Source organism: Perca fluviatilis, chromosome 20 (genome assembly GCF_010015445.1).
Source record: "Perca fluviatilis chromosome 20, GENO_Pfluv_1.0, whole genome shotgun sequence".
NCBI lineage: Eukaryota > Metazoa > Chordata > Actinopteri > Perciformes > Percidae > Perca > Perca fluviatilis.
This window is the reverse complement of record NC_053131.1, coordinates 19,003,571-19,030,068: the sequence shown is the minus strand read 5'-3', so window position 1 is coordinate 19,030,068 and position 26,498 is coordinate 19,003,571. Positions and strand designations below refer to the sequence as shown.

Below are 26,498 nucleotides of genomic sequence, written 5' to 3'. Positions count from 1 at the left end.
AAAATCTTTAAACAACATATTATATAAGATATGTTTTTGTTTGTTGATGTCTTTGCTGTGGAGGCAATGCATGCACATGAATATGCACAGGAAAGCTTGATTCATGTTGCAACCATCTCAGTTTTTGCCAATGCTAGCTATTTTTGCCTCTGTGGCTCACATTGACAAATCAGTGACTGTAATGATTGTGGGATGTTTGCTGGTTTGCAAATGAGCCAGTCAGTCATTATTAGTGCAGGCGCACAGGCTGGCAAGTCAGCTTTTCATTCAACCAACAAGCAATGTCCTCTTCACCAAGAGAGCAGCTTGAAGTAATCAAAGCGTGAAATGACATCCAAAGCTGTGGGTTGGGTAAATGCTGTTTGAAAAGGAGGCTCACGTGAGAAGGGGTAGCCAGAGGAGGTCTATTTGATGTGACAGGTTGTCATTTCCAGGCCATCATATGTTATTTTTAGCACTATAGATTTAAAGGGGGGATTAGACCCAGAACCTGGGTCTAATTTTGCCAGATTTGTACACTAGGGACTACCAATAGTAAATCAGCACAACACTCAGTTATTTACAAAAGGAGGAGGAAATGGATTGAGACTAAACTAGGCCTCCTTACTGTATTATGTCTATGGTTGAATGATTGAAATAGCTGCCAGTCTGAATAAACACTAACATTTGGCACATAGGTGGATTGGGTTGTTTGCCTTTGATTCATAACCGCCAAATAGGTGACTGGTAGTTTGCTTTAGATACCATAGGAACACTATCTGCAGTTTAATTGACACACCTTGACAGCAAACAATTGCCAGTGGTTACTATATTTTGTTTGCTTTTGGTTTAGCTCTGACAGTAGCACCAGGACCTGCTCACAGCCTTTTTGTTTTAGATTATCCTGCTGGATAATTTTAGTTCCAATATGGGTTCTTCCCTTAAACAATACCAGCCACGACAATAACGGAACAAAAGATGCTGGCTCCGGTTATCAAGGTTCCTGCGCTTTTTGTGTGTGTGTGTCTGTGAATTAATGTATACAAAAACCCCAATGTTCTAATATGATACACTCAGGCTAATGCTGCTGATGATTTGTCACCACATCTGTTAGTTGTGCAGACTAAAGGACCTAGATACTTAAAGCTATATCTGTTCCTCTCTCTATCTCTTTCTCATTAATCATGCAGGATCCATAGATAATGGATGGTGCTCATGGTGTCTGTAGCCTTTCACTGCTTACTGGCCAGACAGATCTGTTAACACGACCTATATACATGGATTGGCCATTGTGCCTTCAGACATGCATCACTGAATGTGACATCAAACAACAAATCTAACTTATTAGCTAAAACAAGTGTTAATTTCACAGTTTTCAGTATTTAGTATGTTTTTTTCCAATTAGTCCTGTGTCTGCTATGCATTTTCTGTTTCTCGTCTATCCCAAATCAGCCTTTAAATACTCTGTAATTTAGATAGGGTTTTTAAAAAGATGTGCACAGTCACTGCCCATGTATGACCACAAATGTGAGGTGATGTCATTGCACTGGAATAACCGCTTCTGCAAGGCAATAAGTCATGTAACCTTGGGTGTTATGGCTGTGTGTGTGTATATTTTCAAATTTAAAGGGAGATTGCAGACAAAGAGAATGGAAGAAAAAACTCTGGAAGCCTTTATTTTGTGCTTGTATGTGTGTGTAGTTTGATGCTGAGAGTGATGAATAGCCTAGCCCCACGGGACATATAGATCCTCAAAGGAACACGCCGACTTATTGGGGTTTTGTTTTATTCACCGTATCCCCCAGAGTTAGATAAGTCCATACATACCCTTCTCATCTCTGCGTGTCGTAACTCTGTCTGACGCACCCACCGCTAGCCTCGCTTAGCACAGATCCTGGAGGTAACCGGCTCCATCTAGCCTACTGCTCCCAATAAGTGACAAAATAATGCCAACATTTTCCTATTTACATGTTGTGATTTGTATAGTCACAGCGTGTACAAATAACAAGGTCACATGAGACACAGTCATCTTCTACCGTATACATACTGGGAACTATATTCTCAGAAAGGCGAAGCACTTCTACTTGGGCGGAGTGATTTGCTCGTAGCACCTGAGAAGCCCCGTGGTGAGGAGCAGAGAGTTGTTGGCATTATTTTGTCACTTATTGGGAGCAGTAAGCTAGATGGAGCTGGTTACCTCCAGGATCTGTGCTAAGCGAGGCTAGCGGTGGGTGCGTCAGACAGAGTTACGACACGCAGAGATGAGAAGGGTATGTATGGACTTATCTAACTCTGGGGGATACGGTGAATAAGCTAAAGTCCCAATAAGTCGGCGTGTTCCTTTTAACCGCAAGGCCCATCAAACATCATACCTGAGTCATCACTGTGCATGGGCTGGAAGGACATATGCAGACATGTACACAAACGCAACACTGTGAGTAATAATTGTCTACAGAGAGGTAGGCCGCGGTCATAATGATAATAAATCAAATATTAATTAAATAGATAATCAAATTTATAGGATAACACAATCCAGTCAGATCAATAGGACATGATATATGTGCCCACATTTATATCTTACTCCATATGTTTCAGGATGAGTGAAGATAAAGTGTTAGTAATCAAACAGAGAGGTTTTCTCCTCCCCTCGATGGATCCAGTCAATCTCACTATTGTCTGGAATAAAGCCTCTTTACTGTGCCATTTGGAGACATTAGAAGATGAAATAAGGTCTCAAACCCAGCTTTACTATGACCTGTTAGACAGTGTATTTTCTAAAAAATTAATTTCTATACAAATACTGTATAACGCAATTACAGTATTATTAGAACACATTGATATTAATGCAGATATTAAGGTATTGTTGGTTTTGAGTTTTATCCCATTTACTACAAAACCTTCCCATATGAGTGAAAAAAATCATATGGATGGCAGTCCCATTACTCAGAGTTGTATTGGTGCACTACAACTGAATTTACCTAAACAATGATTGTACTATTTGTTTGTTAGAATTAACATTAATTGATCAAATACATTACCAGTATCTACAAGGTGCCTAACTGGCTCATACATGCAACATTTTAGATTTATTAGTAAAGTTACTGTCAAGAGACTTCTTGCAATCTTAAAGTGACAGATCTTGAGAAAGATAGTTGTGACTTTGCAAACGAACGTAGCTTGCTACCAAGCTAGTTATCCACTAGCTAGTTACAAAGACTTAATTCCTGTTTCAACTGACATCTGGGATTTGCCTTGCTGTTGTGCATTCACAGTTCTGCTAATAGCCTCTGTTTTTCTACAATTTCCACCTCTCTACCATAGAGGTCACCTATGCGGCTTCCTCTCTCTGATTACATTTCTGTATTTCTTACTATTCATTCATCCGTCTTATTATCGCTCTAATTCCAGAACAGAAGAGGAGTCTTTTTGAATCCATCCTGCTTTCTTACTTCTATAACATTGCTTTTGTGTCCCTCTATGCAGGTTAACTTTGTGGCATGTCAGTTATTTGCCCTGCTGATGGCTGTGTGGTTTCGGATCTACCTCCATCCTAGTAAGACCAGTCCTTTCATCAGACATGTGGTGGCCACTCTGCTGGGCTTCTACTTAGCTCTCTTCTGCTTTGGCTGGTGAGTTACTCCTCTGTTTATCTTGCAGCTCTTTTCTTGTCATTGCTGTCCTTTTATACTCTCCTTCCTTCCTTCCTTCCTTCCTTCCTTCCTTCCTTCCTTCCTTCCTTTCTTTATTCTTTCACTCACTCACTCACTCACTCACTCACTCACTCACTCACTCACTCACTCACTCACTCACTCACTCAGGATTTGGATAGAAAACTGACACACATTTTGTAATAATTAAAGTAACACGCCGACTTATTGGGAATTTAGCTTATTCACCGTAACCCCCAGAGTAAGACAAGTCGATACATACCCTTCTCATCTCCGTGCGTGTTGTAACGCTGTCTGACAGCTCCAGCATTAGCTTAGCCCAGCACAGATCCTGCAGGTAACTGGTTCCAACTAGCCTACTGCTCCGAATTGTGACAAAAGTGACAAAATAACGCCAACATGTTCCTATTTACATGTTGTGGTTTGTAGAGTCACAGCGTGTACAAAACACAACGTAACATGAGACACAGCCATCTTCTAACAGTAAACAAACTGGGAACTATATTCTCAGACAGGCTTGCTACGAGCATATCACTCCGCCAAGTACTATATTCTTCCGCCTGAGAATATAGTTCCCAGTTTGTTTACAGTTAGAAGATGGCTGTGTCTCATGTGACCTTGTTTTTTGTACACGCTGTGACTCTACAAATCACAACATGTAAATAGGAACATGTTGGCGTTATTTTGTCACTTATTCGGAGCAGGATTACTGGAACCATTCACCTGCCTGTTCTGTGATGGGCTGATGCCACTGGAGCCGTCAGACAGCTTTACAGCACGCAAGGAGATGAGAAGGGTATGTATCGACTTGTCTTACTCTGGGGGTTCCTTTAAATGCTGAGCAGAAAGTGAATGATAAGGCAGTGAACTATACATTTGTCAAATGAAAAAATAAATTGTATATATTGCATTCATAATGTCACATTCAATTTATTTTTTTTAAGAATAATTTGTATTATAATGTTTGATTTATAAGTTGAGTTATACATTCTTAAATTGAAACAGAATAATGAAACAGAATTATGACTTAACACATTCCCTAATTGTGTCATTTAATGTGAATTTAATTAACTGCTTTCTAATAGAAAGCTTTATATTTCAGTGTTAATAATTCATTAACCATTCATTAATCACTTACACTGTCTGAAATGGCTCGTTGACATTATTCATACATTTTTATCTACATTTGGTTGGTCATCTGTGGGAATAGATATGCAGTACTGAACAACATGAAGGGATAGTAGCTATTTCTTAGAGGAAGAGTTTTAAGTCTCACAGGGGCTGCAATGATTATTTTCATCATCAATTAATCAAAAATTTTCAGGTTCATTGTTGTGTCATTGGTGATAGTTGTTTGGAGTAATAATTATGATATGTTTCATTCATTGTCTTACTTTTAAATTCAGTATCTCTATTGAGTTTGCCATTTCCTATTCTGCTTCTGTTCTCCTGTCATCATCCTATAAAATTTTCTTTGTTTGTTACTTGTCTGCCATCACTGTCCTTCTCCCCTCTCATTGCCAACCCCTTCGCTGACCTTCCCCTCCTCATTCTCCCTCACCCAGTCATCATTCTCTTCATCGTCGCCAAAGCAAATAGTTCGATCAAGCAGTAATGGATATACAATTATAAAGCTATTGCCCTGTAATTGACAGCTCACTGTACCTCTGGCAGAGTGCCTCTCAAAGTGTGTGTGTGTGTGTGTGTGTGTGTGTGTGTGTGTGTGTGTGTGTGTGTGTGTGTGTGTGTGTGTGTGTGTGTGTGTGTGTGTGTGTGTGTGTGAATAAATGAGTGCAAATGCAAGTGTGTGTGCATAGATGCATTCATGCATTTCACAAGAGCAAGCTGCACTGGAGGAGCTGTATAGGATCCTATAAACAATTAACATGTGCACGGCTCTAAGTTACAATGACCTTACTCTGCTTGAGCAGTTTATCAAATAATTTGCACGTTTTTTTCATTTCAACTTCTGCATAATACTATGGTTTGGTATTGTAAAATCAGAAATTTAAGTGATAAGAACACTATCATTCCTGTAGTTAGGGTCGAACATAAGATCCTTAGCTTGGATCACTGTGCCAACCCCAATGAATACCACATACTACCTTTGTTAAGGGGCTTGTGCTCTTTTAATTGCTGTGGCGCATAAAACTCTTTGGCAGGCTTTCACAGACACACATGTATTAATTGTTAGGCCCACGTGGAAAAGGAGATGTTAAGATGAATGGTGTTTTTCAAATTGAAGAGACCGCAAACATCGGAAACATTAGCCAGACGTCTAGGTAGTGGGAAAATGCTAACCTGGTGAAATCTTACCTGGTCATTAAGTAATAGGCGATAGGGTTTTGTTACATCACCTCGCAGACAGACGGTTCGACCCTAACTGCAGGAATGATAGTTTTCTAATCACTTAAATTTCTGATTTTACAATACCAAACCATAGTATTATGCAGAGGTTGAAATGAGTGGTTACAAAAAAAAAGATGCAATTATTTGATAAACTTCTCAAGCAGAGTAAGGTCACAGTATCTTAGAGCCGTGCACATGTTAATTGTTTATAGGATCCCAAACAGCTCCTCCAGTACAGCTTGCTCGTGTGAAATGCATGAATGCATCTACAACTTGCATTAGCAATCTTTATTCACACACACACACATACACACATACCCCCCCCCCCCCCCCCCCCCCCCACACACACACACACACACGCTTTAAGCTTTTGTTGCACACACATTGTTCTTTCTTAGAGGGCACCTGGCTGCAGCCCTAGAGGATCTGCCTTGCAGATGCAGCAGAGTGTTGGTTTATTTTAGGATGTATTCCCTCTCTGTCAGACGCACAAGCTTATTTCTGGATGTCACTGGAGAAAACAATTGAACAGTTAACATTTCCTCTGTCATAGGGGACTGAGCTCATTTTAGCTTTTGTTGACATATTGACAGATCAGTTGATACATCCTATGCTAACCGGTCAGAAGTTAACAATGTCGTTTTTTTCTCTCCCTACATCAGATATAACTGCATTCTTAAAACCTTTTATTTGCTAAGCGGTTCATCTAATTCACCCAGCTTGTGCTCCTTTGTTCTCTGCCAACCAGTGATGCCCTTGTTCTCTTTGTTGAATCACTACTAGTCTATATCCTTGACGTTCCACTTCCGGGATTGCTCCAGTGCCACAGGAAATTCCGCTGGATGCATGTATTTTCGCCGATTTCAGTTTGCTTCCGCTTTCCGCTTTCTTCCCTAGCCCCTAGACTATCTGTCCAATCTGAGTTTTCTCTCGCATGACTATTTTGCAGTGGCTCCATGCGAAGCTTAGCACCGCCCATGACAATTGTGATTGGTTTAAAGAAATGCCAGTAAACCAGAGCACGTTTTTCTCCCATCCCGGAATGCTGTGTGAGCCAGACTCTCCTCCGCTCCGCAGCGTGTGGATGGTCTGGCAAAGCGAGACTAAATCACTACTAACACAGTGTGGCATCTCTCCTCTCCTGGAGGGCCTGACGTGGGTAGCATCACACACGGTGCCCTTCAAAGACCCATCTGGTAGCTGCTGCCGCTGTTGAACTGCATGTTTGTGTGTGTGCTTCACGAGAAGGGAGAGAGGTGGACATAAGTCAGAGTTAGGTCAACACACACACATGCACAATTCACTGTAATGGTGCGATGTAAGGAAACTTGCAGCTTGAAGGCATGGAAATCAAGAACATAGTGTGACGGTGGTCATCACTATCCTGCCCTGTGACTGAAGAATGACACGTTACTGGTTACTAGGGTTGGGCATCGTTTGGATTTTAACGATTCTGATTCCAATTCCGATTCTTCCTTTCGATTCCGGTTCTTATCAGTTCTCGATTCCAATTCTTTGAGGGGTGGAGTTGAAACGGGTCACATGCCTATTTTCACAAATAAGAGGAAAGATTTATTTTGATTCAAAGGTGGTTTGCGGTTTTACAGCTTTTTCAATGTAAAATAAAGCCACACTAGAGCACCGCTTACTGTGCTCCATGGCTGCAACACAACAAGCACCTGGCCGCTACGGAAACCCAAACTTGCGCGTGTTAAATTGGGATGTGATGATCGGATTTGAAACCAAATCCTCCAAACGATTCCAAAACGATTCCAATAAAGAAACGATTCCGATGGAATCGTAATTTTTGAAACGATTCCGATTAGGAATCGGTTCTCGATGCCCAACCCTACTGGTTACACAGGTCAGGCTTGACATGGCTGATGGTGTGACTGTGGTTTCGTAATGCTGTAATTTCCTCTTACTAATGAAAAATGAAAAAAAACAGGGTGTGGATGGTAATAAAGGGAGCAAATAAAGTCTACTATAGGCTATAAGGAAGGGCCTTGTGTGTTAGTGGGAAAATGTTTTCAGTAAATAACAAACCAAGGAAATGTTAAAAGTTGAATATGAGATCAATTAAGTAATTTATGGCATCTGTCTCTTCACAGGTATTCCCTCCATTTCCTGGTGCAGAGTGGTCTGTCCTACAGTGTGATGGTCTTTGCTGGCCTGGAGCACATGCACAAGTAAGTGCACAAATGAAATGCAAAATTTGATTAAATAATATACAATGTTATATTGCCTCATGGTTCCTGGAAGTGTCAGAATCACACAGAATTGTAAAACGCCTCATCATTTCCCACATACTGTAATAGACCTCAAAAGGGCAAGTGGAAGCACGACAAAGACATATGTCAAAGCCATTAAACCAAAATCTTTTCATGAGTATTAGATGTTAGATATTGCAAATGCTTCATATCAGTTGGAACCATCAATTATGGAACAATCTTCTATTGTTATATATGTATATGTAGATGTGTGTGTTTTTGAGGCATATGAGCCTGGGTAACGATGAAGATGCCCCCCCACCCCCGGCTTCCATCTGTGACCATGGCTCATCAAGACACACACACACACACACACTGTCTTTTGACTTGTTATTTTTTTACCAGAATTCAAGGTCATAAGTGCAGGTGTAAAAATGAGATTCCCTCTCGGGAGAGCACTTTTAATAGATCGTAACAAAACAAGAATTACAATAGCCCTCAGAAAGGACTCAAAACTCAGTGACGGAGACCTAACACACAGGACATGTTCCTCCAGACTAGAATATGGGATTTCAATGTCAATTTCAATATGTTCAATAGCAGTGTTTTACATCACATTATTCCTGGATGTCTAACCCTCAGCATTAGTGTAATTTTAGCCTGGTGTTCTGTCCCTTGTGTTTGTGGTTGGATATGCTGCTCCGTCTTACAGTGGCTCTTATGAAACTGAGAAAACTGTGGCTGTCACCCAAACCAAACTAACACACCTCCATTTCATTCAGAGATAAAGTTCCCCCTCAGGGGCAGAGAGGAGGAGAACCACAGAGGCAGGGGACACTAAGATGTTCATGTATGCAGAGGGCGTTAAACCCACTGCCTCTGGTTTTGCGTAACAAATTTATTATTATCTCAGCAGCAGGTTGTGATTTAACTAGGGCCATGGGCTTTTGGTGACTCAGTGTTTAATCCATGGCCTTTGCTCTTTGAGCTTCACTCGAGTTGGTTACATAGAAGACTTGCAAATGTTTCAAGACATATGCATGATTGTGTCATGGAAAATGAGGCCTCGGACCCAAAAATGCAGAGTAGAGGATTCATTTAACAAAAGACTTGGAAATGACGTTGTCCTGAGGCAGGCAGGCAGACAGGCAGTCAAAACCAAGACAAACCAACAATCAAAAACCACTAGAAAACCAGAAGACATGAAAAGGGGAAAAACAACCAGGAAGAAGCGACACAGGGAGGGAAGACAATGTATCGACAAGAGACAAAGACCGAACAGAGACTAAATACACAAGGTAATAAGGGTGAAACAAGGGACAGGTGAAACACAACTGTGGGGGGTGGGGGGTGGGGCAGACAATCACAAAGGCGGGAAAACACAAGGCAGGAAGTAAAACAAGACATGACAAGGGAGAAACAGAGACTACAAAATAAAACAGGAAAATGAAGCATAAACATACACAAGGATGAAAACAGGGTAACACGCAACAGAGAACACAAGAGACAGTAAACAACAAGGAACTATAACAGACAACCACAACCATAACCGCATGCATATTCATATACCTAAATGAGACTTACTATGGTTCCCTTTCTCTATACAGTTTCTTTCTCCTTTTATAATTATTTGTTTGGCTCTCTTTGGTTATTTGTATGTTCACTTCAAAAAGACAAAAAAGAAACTGCCAATGTAAGCCCAAGATATAAACGGTTTAAATGGTCTATTCTCTCAATAAAATATTTCAAGAGAAGTAGGCCTTTGGTGAAACCTTCACTTTGCTCCATTTTAACCCACGTCCAAAATAGTACATGTCCCTTTTAACCCTGCATTTGTTCCTAGTGTGCATTCCTTTTAATCTAATTCTGATAATTAAGTACTTTATCTGTCATCTCCATCTCCCAGTCAGCCATCTCTCCTCTTTATGTTTTTACAGTATTAACAAACACACTGTAACCCTTGCTAATGATAATACTGCTGAGTAGAGATACAATTAATGAATAATGCTTGAATTATGGTTCTGCGTTGAATCTACGGTGTAGGTACGTACAAAGGTACGTGTAGATACGGACCCTACGCCGTACCCTACGCCGTACCCTACGCCGTACCCTACGCCGTACCCTACGCCGTACCCTACGCCGTACCCTACGCCATACTCTGATGGCCTCCCCAGAAATGTAACTACACGTTGCGGCAACACAGACCGCAACAACTGTGATTGGTCTGCTTGGCTGGGCTTGGAAGAGTTGTATTTCCGTCTACTTATTTCCAGGTTCTCCTTCTCCGCGAACAACTTAAAATCAAGGAGAGGGAACTTTTTCTGCTACAGTTTTTGCGACCGTTGTCGGAAAGCACATGGGAGACACTTTGTATCTCTGTCTCTTCCGCCGAAGTTGGTACTCGCTCTGAAGCTAATCCCTGTCTCTCTCACTTGCTCTACCACACACTCCCCACACATGCACACATACCGGCTCTGCTATTCTCTCAAAGACATACGTTAGAATGACGCAGACACACCAGTGCACAAGTATAAATCCTCACAACGGCATAGGCCACTTACGTAGGCTACGGCGTAGGCTCTGCATAGAGCCTCTGTACAGCCATAAATCAGCCTAAACATCTTCCACTATGAGACTTGCTTGCTGCACTTGGGGAACACGCTCTGAACAGCTCACCACTTCTAAGACCAGTGTACTATGTGTTGTTCTTTCACTCAGATACCCGATCCTTGGGGTGGAGAAGTGTACAGTGAGTGCAGAGTGACAGCTTTATGGAGTTGCTAAAAGCTCTTTTTCTGGACTGTGGGAATCTGTGATGTGGCTGACCACTTTGTTAAGCAGCGAGGCATCGTATATCATCTCTCACTCTTCCCCTCTTAACATTCCCTCACTCTCTGACAGTTTGTCTGTTGGAGGGAAGAGACCTGTGAAATCATATGGGTATGGTGTAACCAAAAAAGAAGGCTGTGACAGTAATGCAAGGGCCCTCTTTTATTGATACTGAAGAAGAACCATAACTAAAATTATAAAAAGTCAGGCTGACAAGACGTGCTATCAAGCGATCATTGTACTCTATAGCCTATTTTGCTTTATTTTTTTAAGGGATACTCTGTCAGTTGGTATCTTTCTAGGTCAGTGGTTTCAAACTTTTTGGCTTGTGACCCTTAAAATGAAGCAATGTCTGTTTGCACCCCCTCGCCACATGTCTACTGGTTGTAACCAGTTTAAGTTTAAAAAGAGGTCAAATTAGACTGTAATGCACCAAGAAATTAAAAGCAGAAATTATAGGAAAGTCTGAAAAACCAACACAATTATGTGTAGTATAAATATCTTTTTCTTCTTTCTCATTCTGTTTATCATCTTGCGACCCCTCAGATGTGTCTTGGGACCTCTTGTTTGGGCGCTGACCCACATGTTGGTTATCACGGTTAAAGCAAACGATGCTAGTATATGTCTGTTCGAGTCAATTTGACATGTGGACGAAAGGATAATATTGACAGTTCAAATTCGAAACAACTTCATTAATCCCACCAGGGGCAATTAGTTTTTGAGCAGCTTGTACAGAGAGAAACACAGTAAAATACAACTTCAAACAAACATACACAGTGGAGACTTAGCCATCTAACTATTTATCAAGTATCTCAGCCCTGCTCCCATCCTAGCAGCTGAAGAACACTAAAGCAGAGCAGACACTTTGCAATGCAGGAGCACTGAACTTCAGCTGTCTAAGAGGGTCTACCAACTCATGAAACCACTCTACTACCCTATAGACATCTCCAGCTCCAGTTACAGCTGACTTATCCTCAGGAGGGCCTGAGTTAAGGATTCAATTCTGTTAATTGGAATTCATATTAGTTTTGGTGTGAAAACATGAACCTGACGGTGATAAACGTGCAAATTACTGACTCAGTCTGTGTATGCATTTGAGCAAGCATGAAGTGTGCCTCGAGGCATTTACTATGGGTGCACTGCCTTAGAGAGAGGTCTTGGAGTGTTCAGACATGTATTTATAGCCAGTCTTTTCATTTTCATTGCGCGATGTGCAGTGTGTATCCATACCTGCGGCTCCTGCATGGTTCCTTGTCTGCACGTTGACCTGTATACTGCTGTCCCACAGTGGGGGGGGGCCAGCTACAGGCTGCATCTGATGCCTCTTGTGGAAATGGAACACACACCCCCCCCCCCACCCCCCCTCTGAGCTGTGAATTACACAAACACAAATCAGAGGAGGATAAAGACAGGATCCCTGGTGGGCCCACTGCAGATATAGCACATATAGCTCATATTCTCACTTATGACTACAGCTGTGTGCTGCCAGTAGAGAAAGCTGCTCTTGGTGAAATAGGATTGTTGCTAAGGATTGAAAATGTTAGCAGAGTCAACAGAAAACCTTTAAAGCGCCCATATTATGCTCATTTTCAGGTTCATAACTGTATTTTAAGGTTGTACCAGAATAGGTTTACATGGTTTAATTTTCAAAAAACACCATATTTTTGTTGTACTGCACAGCTCTCTCTCACTGCTGCAGATCCTCTTTTCTCCTGGTTTCTGTTTTAGCTACAGAGTGAGACCTCTTTTCTTCTTCTTCTTCTTCACTACTATCTTTGATGGCACTCGCACATGCTCAGTAGCTCAGATGTAGAGCATGTCAGCTAGCTAACTCTAGAGACAGTAAAAGAAAGCCTGTTTCTCCAACTTTGGTCAGTTACAAGGCAGGATTAGCTGGGAGACTTCTAAATGAGGGCACACATGTAAGTAGTTCTTTTGTAGATTATGGTGAACTTGTGTGTGTTGTAGCAGTGCTTTGCTATTGAGAACGACGTAGCATGCTAGCGTTAGCATGCTAACGCTAACGCTACGAGCTAACGGTTGTGGTTAGCCAGCTCATTTCGGACTGTGACGTCACAGTCCGAGCCAATTTTGAACAGCTCACTAGGAGACTGAAGGCAGGACACATTCAGAAACCTTATCTCACTCAAAACAGCATGGATGGATTTTTTTCAAAGTTTGTATGTGTGTGGAAGCACCAGAGACACAAAAGAACACCCCAAATCCCAGAAAAAGTGATTTTTTTCATAATATGGGCACTTTAAGCTTTCTTGCACTGCTTGTGGACAATGTTAGCAAAAATACCACTTAGGGTGTCCAGTATAGAAAGCTCCAGAAAGGGGTGCCCTAGTAGCCTAACGGCATGACACATAACTGCTTTGTTCGTGGACCTGTGTTGCATGCAATACCCCTCTCCATCTCTTCCCATGTTTCCTGTCTGTCTCTCTGACTCAAAAAATAAACTTAGAAAAGAAGAAAAAGGTCTATAAATCCCAGGATTGTTCCAAAAGTAAATGACCACCATGAAATTGACATTTTAACTACTATTACTGAATGTGTCCATGTGGTACATTTAAATGAGCCCAGTTGCTATAGGGCTGGTCTGAGAATATAGAGGTCTTTGTAAAAATAAAACATGTAGTCTTCCATATTAGCAAGATTCTGAAAAATAGTTTGTACACTGAAAAACATGCCAAGTGTGGGTTGGAAACACAGAGCACATAACAGGATTGTATTATACAGTAATTATCTCCCTATTCACAGTGCCTTCTCTGAGGATTCTGTGATCAATAGTAGTATGTCATCTTTGAGTTTTTAAAGACCAAAAAGATCTTGAAAGGTCTGAAAATATTTCATATTGCACAAGTGTGATTGGTTTATTTTATTTTGTGTTGTGTTATAAATGCATGACAGTAGAGATCGGATGATGTCTTCAATGCAGATACAATAATAGGCTCTCCGAATCAAGAGGTCCTGTTGTGTTTTTATCAGCAATGCAGCATAGCTGGTGTGTTGTATTCCCTAACACAGCAGCACAATCCTCTTATTGTTGGCAGAAGAGGAATGCTATCTAGCTAACTTTGACTTGGGCTGACTGCAACACCTTTGCACAACAGGCTTTAGTGCTGCTCAGTCCTCTATGTTGTCCTCTGTCTTCAACCACTGACCCTGACACATTATTGGAGCCTCCTCTGCTCTTTCATCCATTTTTTGATTCCCCCTCCCTCCCTCCCCTTCCCATAGCTCTGCCCTGATGCCATGGCCACTGTCTTTTGTACTGTACTGGGAAAAAAAGTCCTTGTTCGCCACAGATATGAGAACAAAGGGATGGACTAAGAAATCCGAGGTTAAACACTCACAATATGTGTATGAGAATGGCAATTAATGTTAGAGCATATGCACCAAGATTTTACTGTTTTTGACTTTTAAATGCAACATTTCTATATATATTTTTTTAAACAATTTTTTCTTTCTTTTTCATCTACATACATTTGTAATGATGTATTTCTCTAATTTCTCTTTTTCTTCCTTTTTCTGCACAGGTACTGCTTCATTGTGACGCTTGGCTACCTGCTATTATGTCAGATCACACGAGTCTATGTGTTTGACTATGGCATGTACTCTGCAGATTTTACTGGGTAAGCTACGCTAAGGCTACAGAGCTCTTTATAATCTTTTTGGTTGTTAATTTAAAACCAGATACCTCCATTGGCCTTCATTTTGAATGCTATAAGGAGTACAAAGCTAAAAAAAAAAAAGAAGTTACCAATAAGAGCCAAGGGAATATTGGCTATGACTCAACCAGTCCCTGCTAAACAGAAACAAGAGCGTGTCACACTGCTGTGTCCGCAGGAGGACATCGATAGCGACTCTTGTGGTTGGTTCCCACTCCTCCAGACTGTCTGACAATTCAAGCAGACAGCTGCACTCCCAGCAGGGTGGGGGTGGCTAGTTGCTAAGCAACCCAATGCAAACCCATACTGGCTTTGGGAGGGCAGAGATTTAACCCTTTCAACTACCTTGTCTGCCATCCCTCTGTTTTTCTTGAAAAAGTTCACGTTTTCCTAAATGTCAGTGTAACCCTTATAGTCAAATGTGCTTTGTTCTATAGGGGCAGATAAGTCTAAAATTTCACTCAAATTTTTATTTGAAGACCAGAAAATCTCTGGTCTGTTTCTTGTTTTTGACTGTGTGGCTTAACTTGATGCTGCCACCAGCAGTTTGTGTTTTAATGTATAAAATGAGTCAAGAACTTGTACTTGCTGATGAAAAGAATGGTTGTGTATATTTAAAAGCAGGTTAAAGCACACACGACTTAACACTGTTCTTAGAGAATGGCTTTATTAACCAAGAGGAAAAAGGCTGAGTAGCATTAGGACCGGATTGATCCTAAATAATAGAGTGAGTAAAGAAGAATAGAAAGAATGGCTACAGGAAGTTCAAAAAAGGCTGCAATTATACTGGAGGAAACTTACCATTGTGCAGATACCACTGCAGCGGATAGTGTTACTATTATTACTGGGTAAATTGGCATCTAAGGCCATTAGTTACAAGATGCCACCAAAACTTAAATATGGGCTAGCAGTTCATGATAAAAAACAAGCATGTAAAACTATATTTATCAGAGAACGTCAAACAAAACACAGTGATAAGCTTCTTGCTTTTTGGTGCTGCACTGAGTGGAGTGTTTTTGAAATTCTCAATATTAATATTGCCTTTTTCTGTTTGATGCTCTTTATCAGGCCCATGATGGTTATAACACAGAAGATTACCAGCTTGGCGTTTGAAATACATGACGGTAAGACAAGCATCAAAGTGTCTCTAAAGTGTGTGTGCGTGTGCGTGTGAAAAGTGGCAGAAGTGAAAATGGTTCATTTCTCTTTGGAGTTTCCAAACAGATCACATGGCCATGTTTCCAAGCCAGTAGTCAGTTCTGACAATGGGCTAGTGAAGCAGAAAGATAGCAAAAACACAGTTATGTAATGGAGCAATGACCAAAAATGCACTCTCTCCCCCTTCTCTCTCTATCTATCTATCTATCTCTCTCTCTCTCTCTCTCTCTCTCTCTCTCTCTCTCTCTCTCTCTCTCTCTCTCTCTCTCTCTGTATCTATCTATCTATCTATCTATCTATCTATCTATCTATCTATCTCCCTGGAACAGTTTAAGGACTTCAAACAAAAGCTGATTTGAACTAGAGCGCACACTGTTAAACATTGGATATTAATGCTCTAAACTAGGGGTCTTCAACGCTTTTTAAGCCAAGGACTCCTAACTAAAATTGTGACGGAGCAGGGACCCTCTACTACATACATATATTATTTTGAAGTTGCATAATGAACTGGGCCTACAATAACGTGTAGGGGGACCTAAAGCCTTTATACATATTTTTTTTATATAGAACATCAAGCTACTAATAATTGAATGCATGATTTTATAAATCATGTTTTAATGTTAAACATACATGTAACACAGTGAATCCTTAGGATTTACTGTAGCTGTGGATGGCCTTAGTGACTACCTTACCTATAGGCCAGTAAGCAGTGGCTTATATTTGGTCAAATATGTTGGATTCATGGAAAAAATAATTTGGAGGCCCCCTATCATTGACTCTGAGGACCCCCTAGGGGTCCCGGACCCCCTGTTGAAGATCCATGCTTCAAACATTTATTAGCAAAATGTAAGCAAATGTACAGTATATGTAGTTGGCCAGTCGGGTGCCGTGCTAATGCTGAAGTCAGCTTTTTTGAATCGAGATTGACACTAAGGTTAATATAAACACGTGTGATCAAGTATCAGAGAAGCTTAGAGATTGAAAGAACAATCAGCAGTCTAATAGCAGTTTGTGTATTGATGTGTATGTTGGCGGGTTCATGCATGTGTAGGCAGTGTAGAGTAAAGTTGTGTTTTAAATTCTGTTCAGGTCATTGATTCTCCTTGCAACTGTGAGTCTAATGAGATACTAAGACTGTAATCCCCATCCCCAGAGAACTGTCACACTCTGATACCTGCTCTCTCACACACACACACACACACACACACACACACACACACACACACACACACACACACACACACACACACACACACACACACAAAAATTATTTTGCAATATATTTTTGTGCCATACAGTAAAATACTTATGAGACTTCCCAGTTCTCAAGAATACAGTTACTGTATTAAAAGCACAGTGAAGCTGCTTCACAATTCATCTTTTCACTAATTTGATTGGGATCAGATGTTTTATTGTGGCCTTGTAACTAAGCACAACCTTGCACTATGAGCCATACACTCAACCTTACATACACCCAATGATGCCAAAGCTGGCCAAGAGTGTTGCAAAGCTGTAGGTCTTCATAAACAAGAGCAGACTGATTAAAACTAATTCACCCAGACATTTAGCCCAAAGAATAGATAGCAGAATTTTACTAACCTTCTCAATAACAACAGTAACTGCTATCAGGATGTCTGGCCAAAATGTGATTTGTTATGTTTGAGTATTTATCAATATTGATCTTCCTCTCACTCACTCTACTCTGCTAACTCAGCAGATGTTAGTTGGCCATTCACACACGTCCTTCCTGGCCTCTGAACCTATGTGTTGCAATGACAGGTACCTCTGGCACTGGCTAGGTTTGGTTGATATACCTGCAAACATTGAGAGTCAGCACTATTATGAACTTCAGAGTTGTATCAGAATGTAATGCCTGTCTGTGTATTCTGTACTATTATGCTGTTATCCGTACCCCGTTACCATTGGATGAGACGGATTTTCAGAGTATGATTGGCAGGTGTACACATACATAAATTAAGTATATTCTTTTGGAATGTGTCTATATTGTGTCTGTCTCTAGGTTTGACCAAGCGGGAGGGGCAGCTGACTCCCAGTCAGAAATACCTAGCTATCAGGTACGTGACTCAGGTATGTTTTTACCGCTTCAGATGATGGGTTCATTCAATCTAGCTGAATTCAAAATTTGACATGGTCTTAAATCATCAAGTTAATGAACTCGGTCTGAACTCGGTCTAAAAGAAATGAAGGTCTTTATTTTAATAAAAGCTTCATTGCGTTCTGCATAGGAAATCGCCACACTGCCCCCCTTTCAGGCTCTTTCTGGTGTTGTCAAGCAGTTGGTAGGCACTCGGTATCTAGGAAACCACACATTCACCACTCTCATGTGAACTGTACTGTAGGAATGCCCTACCCTCCACTTGTCCTGCATGACAACTACAGATTCCTTTCCCTGACAGTGACTATTGGAGGTGGTAGTGCAGCTGAGCTGCAGAGACTATGTAAAGAGCAGGATTTGAGTGGGGAGATGAGTTGCTACTGTTAGCTAACAGGGAGCTAATATGTGATTAGATAGCTGAACAGAGATAAGAGACGGAGCAGAGAGCAGCACTGACATCATGACGTAGTTATTGCAAAAAATTGTTAAGCACAGCTTGGAAATACACTGGACTAAAAAAACAAACAGTAAATGCACTGATCAAAAGAAGAAACTGTTTATTATTCACATACAATTGTACAGTACAATGTAGGGAAATTCAATCCCTGCATTAAACCCATCCTAAGCTGAGCTAGTCAGTGTACCAATAAGGTCCCAGATATGAGGCACCAAACCTTTTGTTTCATAAACCTTTGGTGGGCTACTGTGAGTCAGCCGCTACCTCTAAGATGGCTACTCGGAAGGCCGAGGAATTAGCAGTCGAAACAAGAGCTCCTCTTAAGGGCAGTTAGATTGCTACCTCACCCAGGAGATTCAATTCAGCAAGGAAGGGTAAGATACAACAAAAGCTTCAGATTCAGTCAAAGCACTCCGGCCCTCCCTGTACTATATAATAGACCAGACTGGTTTCTCAGTGGACAGGAAGCCATCTCTACACATGGTTATGTGTATGTTATTGCATTATACTGTATTTTAGATTGAAGGATTGGGCACTACGTGAAAACCTCTTATAATTATAATAATATAATTTCAGTTTTTCCCCCTAATATATCTGCTCTTATATCTTCTGTGTGGCCCTTAAGTCGGATGCCCAGCTTACTGGAGTACTTGAGCTACAACTGTAACTTCATGGGCATCTTGGCAGGGCCCACCTGCTCTTACAACGACTACATGGCTTTCATCGAAGGCACTTGCTACCAGCCACGCCACCAGGAGAACGCCAACGGCAAAGAGAACGGGAAGTACAAGCAGAGCGAACCCTCACCCAAGGTACAACATCGTTTTTATCACTTTAATAGAAGTGCGTACATCACGTGACAAACACTATGGTAAAATATATACCGACGGGGTGTGCTGTGGTGGGTGAAAACATTCTAAAATGTTTCAAACCCTCAAAGAGAGTACTTGAATGAGCTGTTATGATATTACAAAATATGACTTTAATAGTAATAGGACTATGCAAACCCCCTTAATTGCATATTTTGGGTAATGTTTGAAGGCCCATGCAGTAGTGGAGCCGTTTTAAGGTTTGCAGAGTAATTAAAATGTTTTTGGATCCCTTTAGAGAAACAGAAACTTACAAATGTCTATTTGTGTTTTCTTACTTCATAATGCATTCATAATTTAATTACACTCCAAGATTTGAGTGTGTATTCATCTCACAACAGAAAAGAACAGAGTGGAACACAGACGTTGCTGAACATGAAACACTCAAGGACTTGAGTTTAACCTTGAATCAACTTAACTGAGTACAAGTATCACGCCTCCTAATGTTGTTCTTGAATATGGTGGTAATGGGTTTTAATAGGGCTGCTTCTTTGTATCCCACTATCTTGTTTCACCACCCAGAATGACGTCATTGCCAAGCTGTGTACATGTGCCATCTCGCTGGCCATCTATCTGTCGCTGTGCCAGCTGCTCCCAGTGGAGCACTCCATAGACGATGACTTTGTCAGCTCCACACCCTTTCACCTTCAGGTCATCTACCTTTACCTGGCAATGTTAGCTCTGAGGCCAAAGTACTACTTTGTCTGGACACTTGGTGAGTTTCTTACTAGAGTACAAATTTATTCCCACCCATTCTATATTAGATCCAAAATATACGTATATTTTAAAAATTGTATTCTGTTGTTGGTTAATCAGACTGGCAGCGTGACTGTGATTTGCCACTGCTTTGGTTTTTTTCAATGAATGCTACTGGTTAGTTAAGTGGTATGAACTCACTGAGCTGTTCTTGGTTCAGAGAACTTGGTTATTTTTGAAGTAGTCTGCACAGTATGTTGAGATGCAGCCTAAAAAAAAACTGTTTCTTGACGCAACAGTGCCATCTAGTGCTGAGTGGAAAACTGCAGCTCTTCATTCTTACCAATGACAAAATGCATGTGATGCCAGATCTCCATCTCTTTCTGTCATTGCTTCACAAAATGTATTACAATGATATGGAGCTGTTGCTATCCTTTACTGTTGCTGTGTGGTACTCAGAAACATATGTACCTTTCTACTGCAGCTGATGCTATCAACAACGCTGCCGGATTTGGCTTCAATGGATACAACAAAGATGGCTCCCCACGGTGGGACCTGATATCAAATCTCAGAATTCTGGACATTGAGGTTAGGCTCTCTTTATGAGACTTATTATTATATCCACATAAACTTCCTTTTCAGCTAAAGCCTAAAGTATATTGTTTTGGGTCCAATTTCAGTTCGCCACCAGTTTCAAGATGTTCTTAGACAACTGGAATATCCAGACAGCTCTCTGGCTCAAAAGGTAAAAGCATTCCGATTGTAATACTGAATCTTGCTCAGTTTGTGTGGCTGGCTGTAGACGGTTGCTGAAATGTATGATGCATAATATCTGCATATCTCAAGTCTAGCATTTAGATTTTTAATCCTACTTGACTGAAACCACAATTTTAACAGTTTGATTGCAAAAATGCCACATAATGATTTTGCAAATGTTTACAAGTTTCATCATAAAATGCATACAATACACAAGTGATTCTGTTTTTATAATGAAAACAAACATTGATGACTTATATTGCAGTACATAGTGTGATTCAATTTGATAACAGCTATCCTGTTTTTGTGTGTGTGTTTTTTTGTTTTTTTTTCTCCAAATGGCCGGTGGCTTTTTATTTATTTCCAATTGTTTTGACGATGTCAATCTTTTCCACAGGGTGTGCTATGAGCGCTGTCACATCAACCCCATGGCTGCCACCTTCCTGCTGTCGGCCCTGTGGCACGGGGTGTACCCCGGCTACTACCTGACCTTTCTCACTGGCATTGCCATGACCATGGCCGCACGTGCAGTGAGTGCACACACTGGTTCTGTCTATACAGTACCTATTGTTGAAGTTGTTCCTAGTCAGATTCAGCCAGATATCATTAATGGATAAAAATCATTAATTACATTATTTACATTATACTCTTGCAGCTTATGAATCACGATATTGAGTTTGAATCCTACAGTCGTTTTAGACCGCTTCACTCTAGTCTTTTGAAAGCGGGAGACAAGAGGATATTTCTGTAGAGACGTATGTGGAGTGGTGCTACAGGGGGAAACTCGCACTGTAATTCTGGATAATCGACTCACGATGATTAACCGAAACGCCTGCACAGTAAATTTACTGTGCAGGTAAGATCCTGCAGGGACTTTCTTCTTCTTTGTCTAAAGGAGGACAAGGAGAGCACTGACCCAGTTAGACTATAAAACCACTGGCCACTGCCCACACAGACATGATCAGAGATAGATTTCTCAGAAGAGTTATGAGATGGAAAAAGAAGCGAGAGAGATTGGGGAGGATGAGCAAATTGCAAGCAGAACTAGGCAGTAATGCCTGCTGCTGAAATATTTCAGGAACTAGGTCAATTGGTTCAATTTGAGTCTATTCTATTGTACAGTAAAATGAGTGGGGTGCAATTTAAAGTTTACAGATTCATTCACCTGAAAATGATGTTGGCAAGTTCACACAGGATGTTTTTCTTCTCTTCCAGGTAAGGCACAACATCAGACCATACTTCCTGGTCTCAGACTCGTATAAGCGCATCTATCATATCATCACGTGGGCATGGACTCAGGTCGCCATCAGCTACACAGTGGCGCCATTTGTCCTACTCGCTGTGGGACCCTCACTCAAATTCTACAGGTTTGTGTGTTTGACTGACTAGTATGTTGATATTGAAACAGTATTGCTTCCAGCTGTATTATTGACACTCTGAAGTCCATTAAACAAAAAATCTGAGTTCAACAGAGAATACTACAGCCTGTGCTTTTCTGTGAAGTAATTAGTGGAGTGAGTTGTGTACACTGCTGTTGTGTGTAAAATGATTGTTATATTAAGCATGTAAATGAAGTTACTGGCCACAGTGTAGAAACACTTCACTTTCATTAGCCGGGTTCCCTCTTTTCAGGCTGTAACAGTTAACGAGACAGCTTAATGAGCGAAGTTAGGGGAGGATTGATGTAAAGGAATTAAAATGAGCAGCCTTAGCATTACTCGGCCACTGCCATGAAATAAAGGCCCACCAATGCTCAGCGTCATTCAGATGGGAACTGCTGTTAAATCACCACCTGGCTGCTAGACAGACCGTATAAACAGACTCATTAAAGGATAAGGCAGACCTTTCCATATTTAAGGTAATTTGACACAGAGCTGTATTGTCTCAGCAAAAATTAGCTATTTAGGTAAAAAAATTTTGTAACTAAACCTAAAATTTAAAAACAAATTCTCCTCATATGAGGCTGTATTTAGGTACAGCGCTTATACTAACATCAACATGCTTACAATGACCATGCTAAAATGCGGCTGTTTAGCAGTTATAATGTTTAACATGATACCCATTGTAGTTTAGCGTGTTACGATGCTAGCATTTGCTAATTAGCACTAAACACAACTCTCATGGTGCTACTAGAGGGAGCATGAATGTCTGCACAGTTCATTCAATAGTTAAGATATTTTAGTTTGGACCAAAGCGATGGAACAACTGACCAACATTGCCATCCCTAGTTTTTTTTAGCTAGTTTTTAGCCACACCATGGTTAAGAAACTGACTTACAGTTTTATGGCCTGCACATATTTCTGGTTTTATTCTACAACTACTACTTATAATAAACTTTGTTGAGATAAATTGGGATGTCTCTGCAGGTCCTGGTACTATTGCTTACATCTCCTCTGCCTCCTGGTGGTACTGGCCCTACCTGTCAAATCGAGACGCCGGCAGGCCAAAGAGCAAGAGGACGGCACACAGAAGGACAGCCTACAGGACAACCAGACAGACCACAACAACAGCACAGACAACAACTGCAACAAGAAAGACAAAGCCACATGAGGCTCGGGACAGCGGGCAGCAGCAGAAACACTGAGACAAACTAGAAACCACTCAGAGCTGGAGTGTGGCGAGTCTGTTTACCTGACAAAGAACCAAATATCGGACGCTCTGAGAATCCTAACAGACAGACAACACAAATCAATTTTCTGTCAAAACTTCCAGTAGCAAGGATGACAGCAATCACAGTTTCTGACATGGATAAGAGACCAGGATGTAACAATGGCCACGGGGTAAACTTATGAGAGATAGTGGTTACTTTACATTACATTAGTGGAAATGAAGACTTCAAAGCTGCCTTAAACCCTCTATGTACTCAGCTAGTGAAATAATAGTTGGGTGGCACGCTGCAAGAACCTAAATGTAGTTTCACCATTGTGGTGCCAGGTTAAATACAAACAGATTAGAAGTGCAGTATGTGGAGGGTTTTTGTCATTCTCTGGTTAAAAACCTCTGTTAGGTGGAAATGGAAAATGTGTTCATGTAAAAGAAACATAACCTTTATCATCAGCTGCCAATTTCAAACAGGCCTTAGGATCCTCAGAACATTGTTTGATTTCTATGTCTTTTTTAAAATCTTTATTGGAGAAGAATTCACATTGTACATTTTTTGTATTTAGATGTTCTTGAAAACACTATTTCAAATCCATTCTTAATGTTTTTTGTTTGTTTGTTTTTTTCCTGGGATGAATTCACCGACATAGAGAGTCCCAAAGTGGAATTCAGATCTCGTCCGTCTCCAGCAGTGGAAAGTCTAAAAGAGGCACTAAAGTGTTATTAAATGGATTTCTTTTTCTTTTAATATTTTTCATATCTGCTGCTTTTTTGACAAACATGACTCATCAGAAAAATGTGTATGTTTAAAGGGAGTTAATTTACCCTGTTTTGAATTATGAAAATGAAAGATTTTTTAAGGATTTCTGACCTGGTTTCACAGGGGTGGCATTTTGTTTTAGCCCTTCTTTTTTTTTTTTTTTTTTTACACAACAGGTTTCCCTGTGTTTAAATGTTTTGCCTCTGTAATACAAGTATCCAAAACTATTTAATTAATACAAGTCCTAAGTAATGAAATTGTATAATTGGGAAAACACAGTGGATTGTTACCATCAGTGTTGAACACTCGTACAGTTTAATTCATTGTCTTAAATCCTACAAATATAATGTAAATGTAGTCAGATTACCACAGTCCCTGAAGACTGATGTAACTGTCAAAAGATTCTGTAGCCATAATTATTACAAGCCAATCAAAATGTAAAAAAAAAAAAAGTTTCCAAATTGTTGCACAGTGCATTAAAGCACATATTGTGTTCAAGCTGCAAACTATGTATGTGTGCAATTAGCATGTGTCTGCGAGGAAATCTGATTGGGTTATTTATGTATGTGACATAATAATGTAGAAAATTCACAGACATAGACCAGCTGTTGTGGTAAATGGTCTTATTTCATATTGTGTGAACTTATGTTAGAATAGGAGATGTTTAAAGGTGCATTTACTGTAGGTTGAAGGAGACACTGGTTCCTCATGTTGTTTTGGTTTGCACCTTAAGCCTTTCAAATCATCCAGTTAACTCTTTATAACATGCAGCAGTTCAAACAGCCACCCCTGTGATACAAGTATGTATCATTAGACATGTTTAAGGACTTGAAGAAATGTGGTAACCTGAAAGGCAACCTCACTGTTGTTTAGACAGTCAAAAGTCACATTTTTACGTATCTATTAGAGCAGGAAATAGTCTGGGAATTTCAAGCCCACAATATCATAAACGCTTTGAAGTCGTACTTTTTCTTTTCTTCTAATTGTCAGTAATTTGAGTTGGTTTGGTGCATTTGTGTTAGGTAAAATAATAACAAAGAAGCAGAGGTGAGCTTTTTTTATTTCTTTTTAAGATTTTCTAACATTTGCATATTCCTGCCATAACTGTGTGTGTACAAGTATTCATGCGATCTGTACATGTTGATGTGGTCTCAACTATATTTGTAGCCTGGGCCCTGTGTAGGCGAGTGTGGCCCACCTAAGGGAAAGAGATGTCATTCTACAAACATAGCGATTATTGCGCTGCATGGCCACCCAAACCAGCAGATCAATGCAAAACGGCTCCACATGTCCAAAGTGCCAAATTCATGAATGGCGCATTTTTGTTTTGTGTGTGTGTGTGTGTGTGTGTGTGTGTGTGTGTGTGTGTGTGTGTGTGTGTGTGTGTGTGTGTGTGTGTGTGTGTGTGTGTGTGTGTGTGTGTGTGTGTGTGTGTGTGTGTGTGTGTGTGTGTGTGTGTGGGGTGTGCACGTGTGCAAATGTGTCCATGTAGTATGTGTGTGTGCGCCTGTGTAACATAACGGTTATTTTTCTGTCAGAAGGAAATTTATTGAAAGATTTGTATAACAGTACAATAAAATTCTGATTTATGTGGCAAAATAAAGAGAAATTATTTTTAAACACTAAAACTGATGTTTGAAAATATATATGTCTAATTGTTTTTTTCCAGTAATGGAGATTATTATTAGGCGTAACACTGATGTAAAAATGTTAGCATTTGATCCAGGGCATGCTCATGCAGCAAAGAGAAAATCCCCAAAAATGGGCAGCGTATATTGTAATACAATGACAATTTTTAGGTCCCTCATGTATTTTAATACACGCATGTACATAATAGTAAATATAGTATAGGCTTGTGTGTTAATCAGAAATTACTAACCAATACAGAGCAGAGGAATTATCAGCTACATTTACTCGAAGTATAAAACGTATGGATTATGCAGAAAAGTTACCTCTATGAGTGTTGTATAGGATTTGATTATTGTCACTGATTCATGAAGCAGCATTTTAATGTTGTGGCTGGTTGGCTTTTCCGCCTTTATTTTGATAGAGGACAGCTAGGTGAGAAAGGGGGAAGACATGCAGGAAATCGTCACAGGTCGGATTCGCACCCTGGACCTCTGCATCGAGGCATAAACCTCTCAGTATATGTGCGCCTGCTCTACCCACTGACCGTACCCGGCCACAAGCTGCAGCGCATTTTAACTATTTCATACACTGACTATTGAGATTAATGTACTGGAAAACAAATAATCATATTTTATAAAATATGAATCTGCTTCTTTCTTTTTTTTAGGGAATCTGCAAAAATAGTAAAAAGTACAATATTCCCCACTACATTTAAAATGTTTAGTATGAAATCCCAATTGCCAACAG

General features: G+C 40.4%; 1 protein-coding gene across 2 annotated transcripts in view; it reads left to right on the top strand.

Moving 5' to 3' along the window:
* Positions 1-25,750, top strand: part of mboat2a (membrane bound O-acyltransferase domain containing 2a) — a 47,242-nt gene extending 21,492 nt beyond the window's left edge. Inside the window, exons 1-13 of one of the 2 annotated variants that reach the window (XM_039786570.1) lie at positions 2,231-2,249; positions 3,463-3,608; positions 8,108-8,185; positions 14,578-14,673; positions 15,778-15,833; positions 17,888-17,942; positions 19,066-19,252; positions 19,832-20,024; positions 20,490-20,593; positions 20,686-20,750; positions 21,159-21,291; positions 21,977-22,128; positions 23,128-25,750. In XM_039786570.1, the coding sequence (XP_039642504.1) occupies positions 2,241-2,249; positions 3,463-3,608; positions 8,108-8,185; positions 14,578-14,673; positions 15,778-15,833; positions 17,888-17,942; positions 19,066-19,252; positions 19,832-20,024; positions 20,490-20,593; positions 20,686-20,750; positions 21,159-21,291; positions 21,977-22,128; positions 23,128-23,311 (1,458 nt within the window). In that variant the 5' untranslated portion in view covers positions 2,231-2,240 and the 3' untranslated portion in view covers positions 23,312-25,750. Of the gene's footprint in view, positions 1-2,230; positions 2,250-3,462; positions 3,609-8,107; positions 8,186-14,577; positions 14,674-15,777; positions 15,834-17,887; positions 17,943-19,065; positions 19,253-19,831; positions 20,025-20,489; positions 20,594-20,685; positions 20,751-21,158; positions 21,292-21,976; positions 22,129-23,127 lie in introns of those variants that run through there. The other variant, XM_039786569.1, reaches the window with a different exon arrangement.
* The last annotated feature ends 748 nt before the right edge of the window (positions 25,751-26,498 follow it).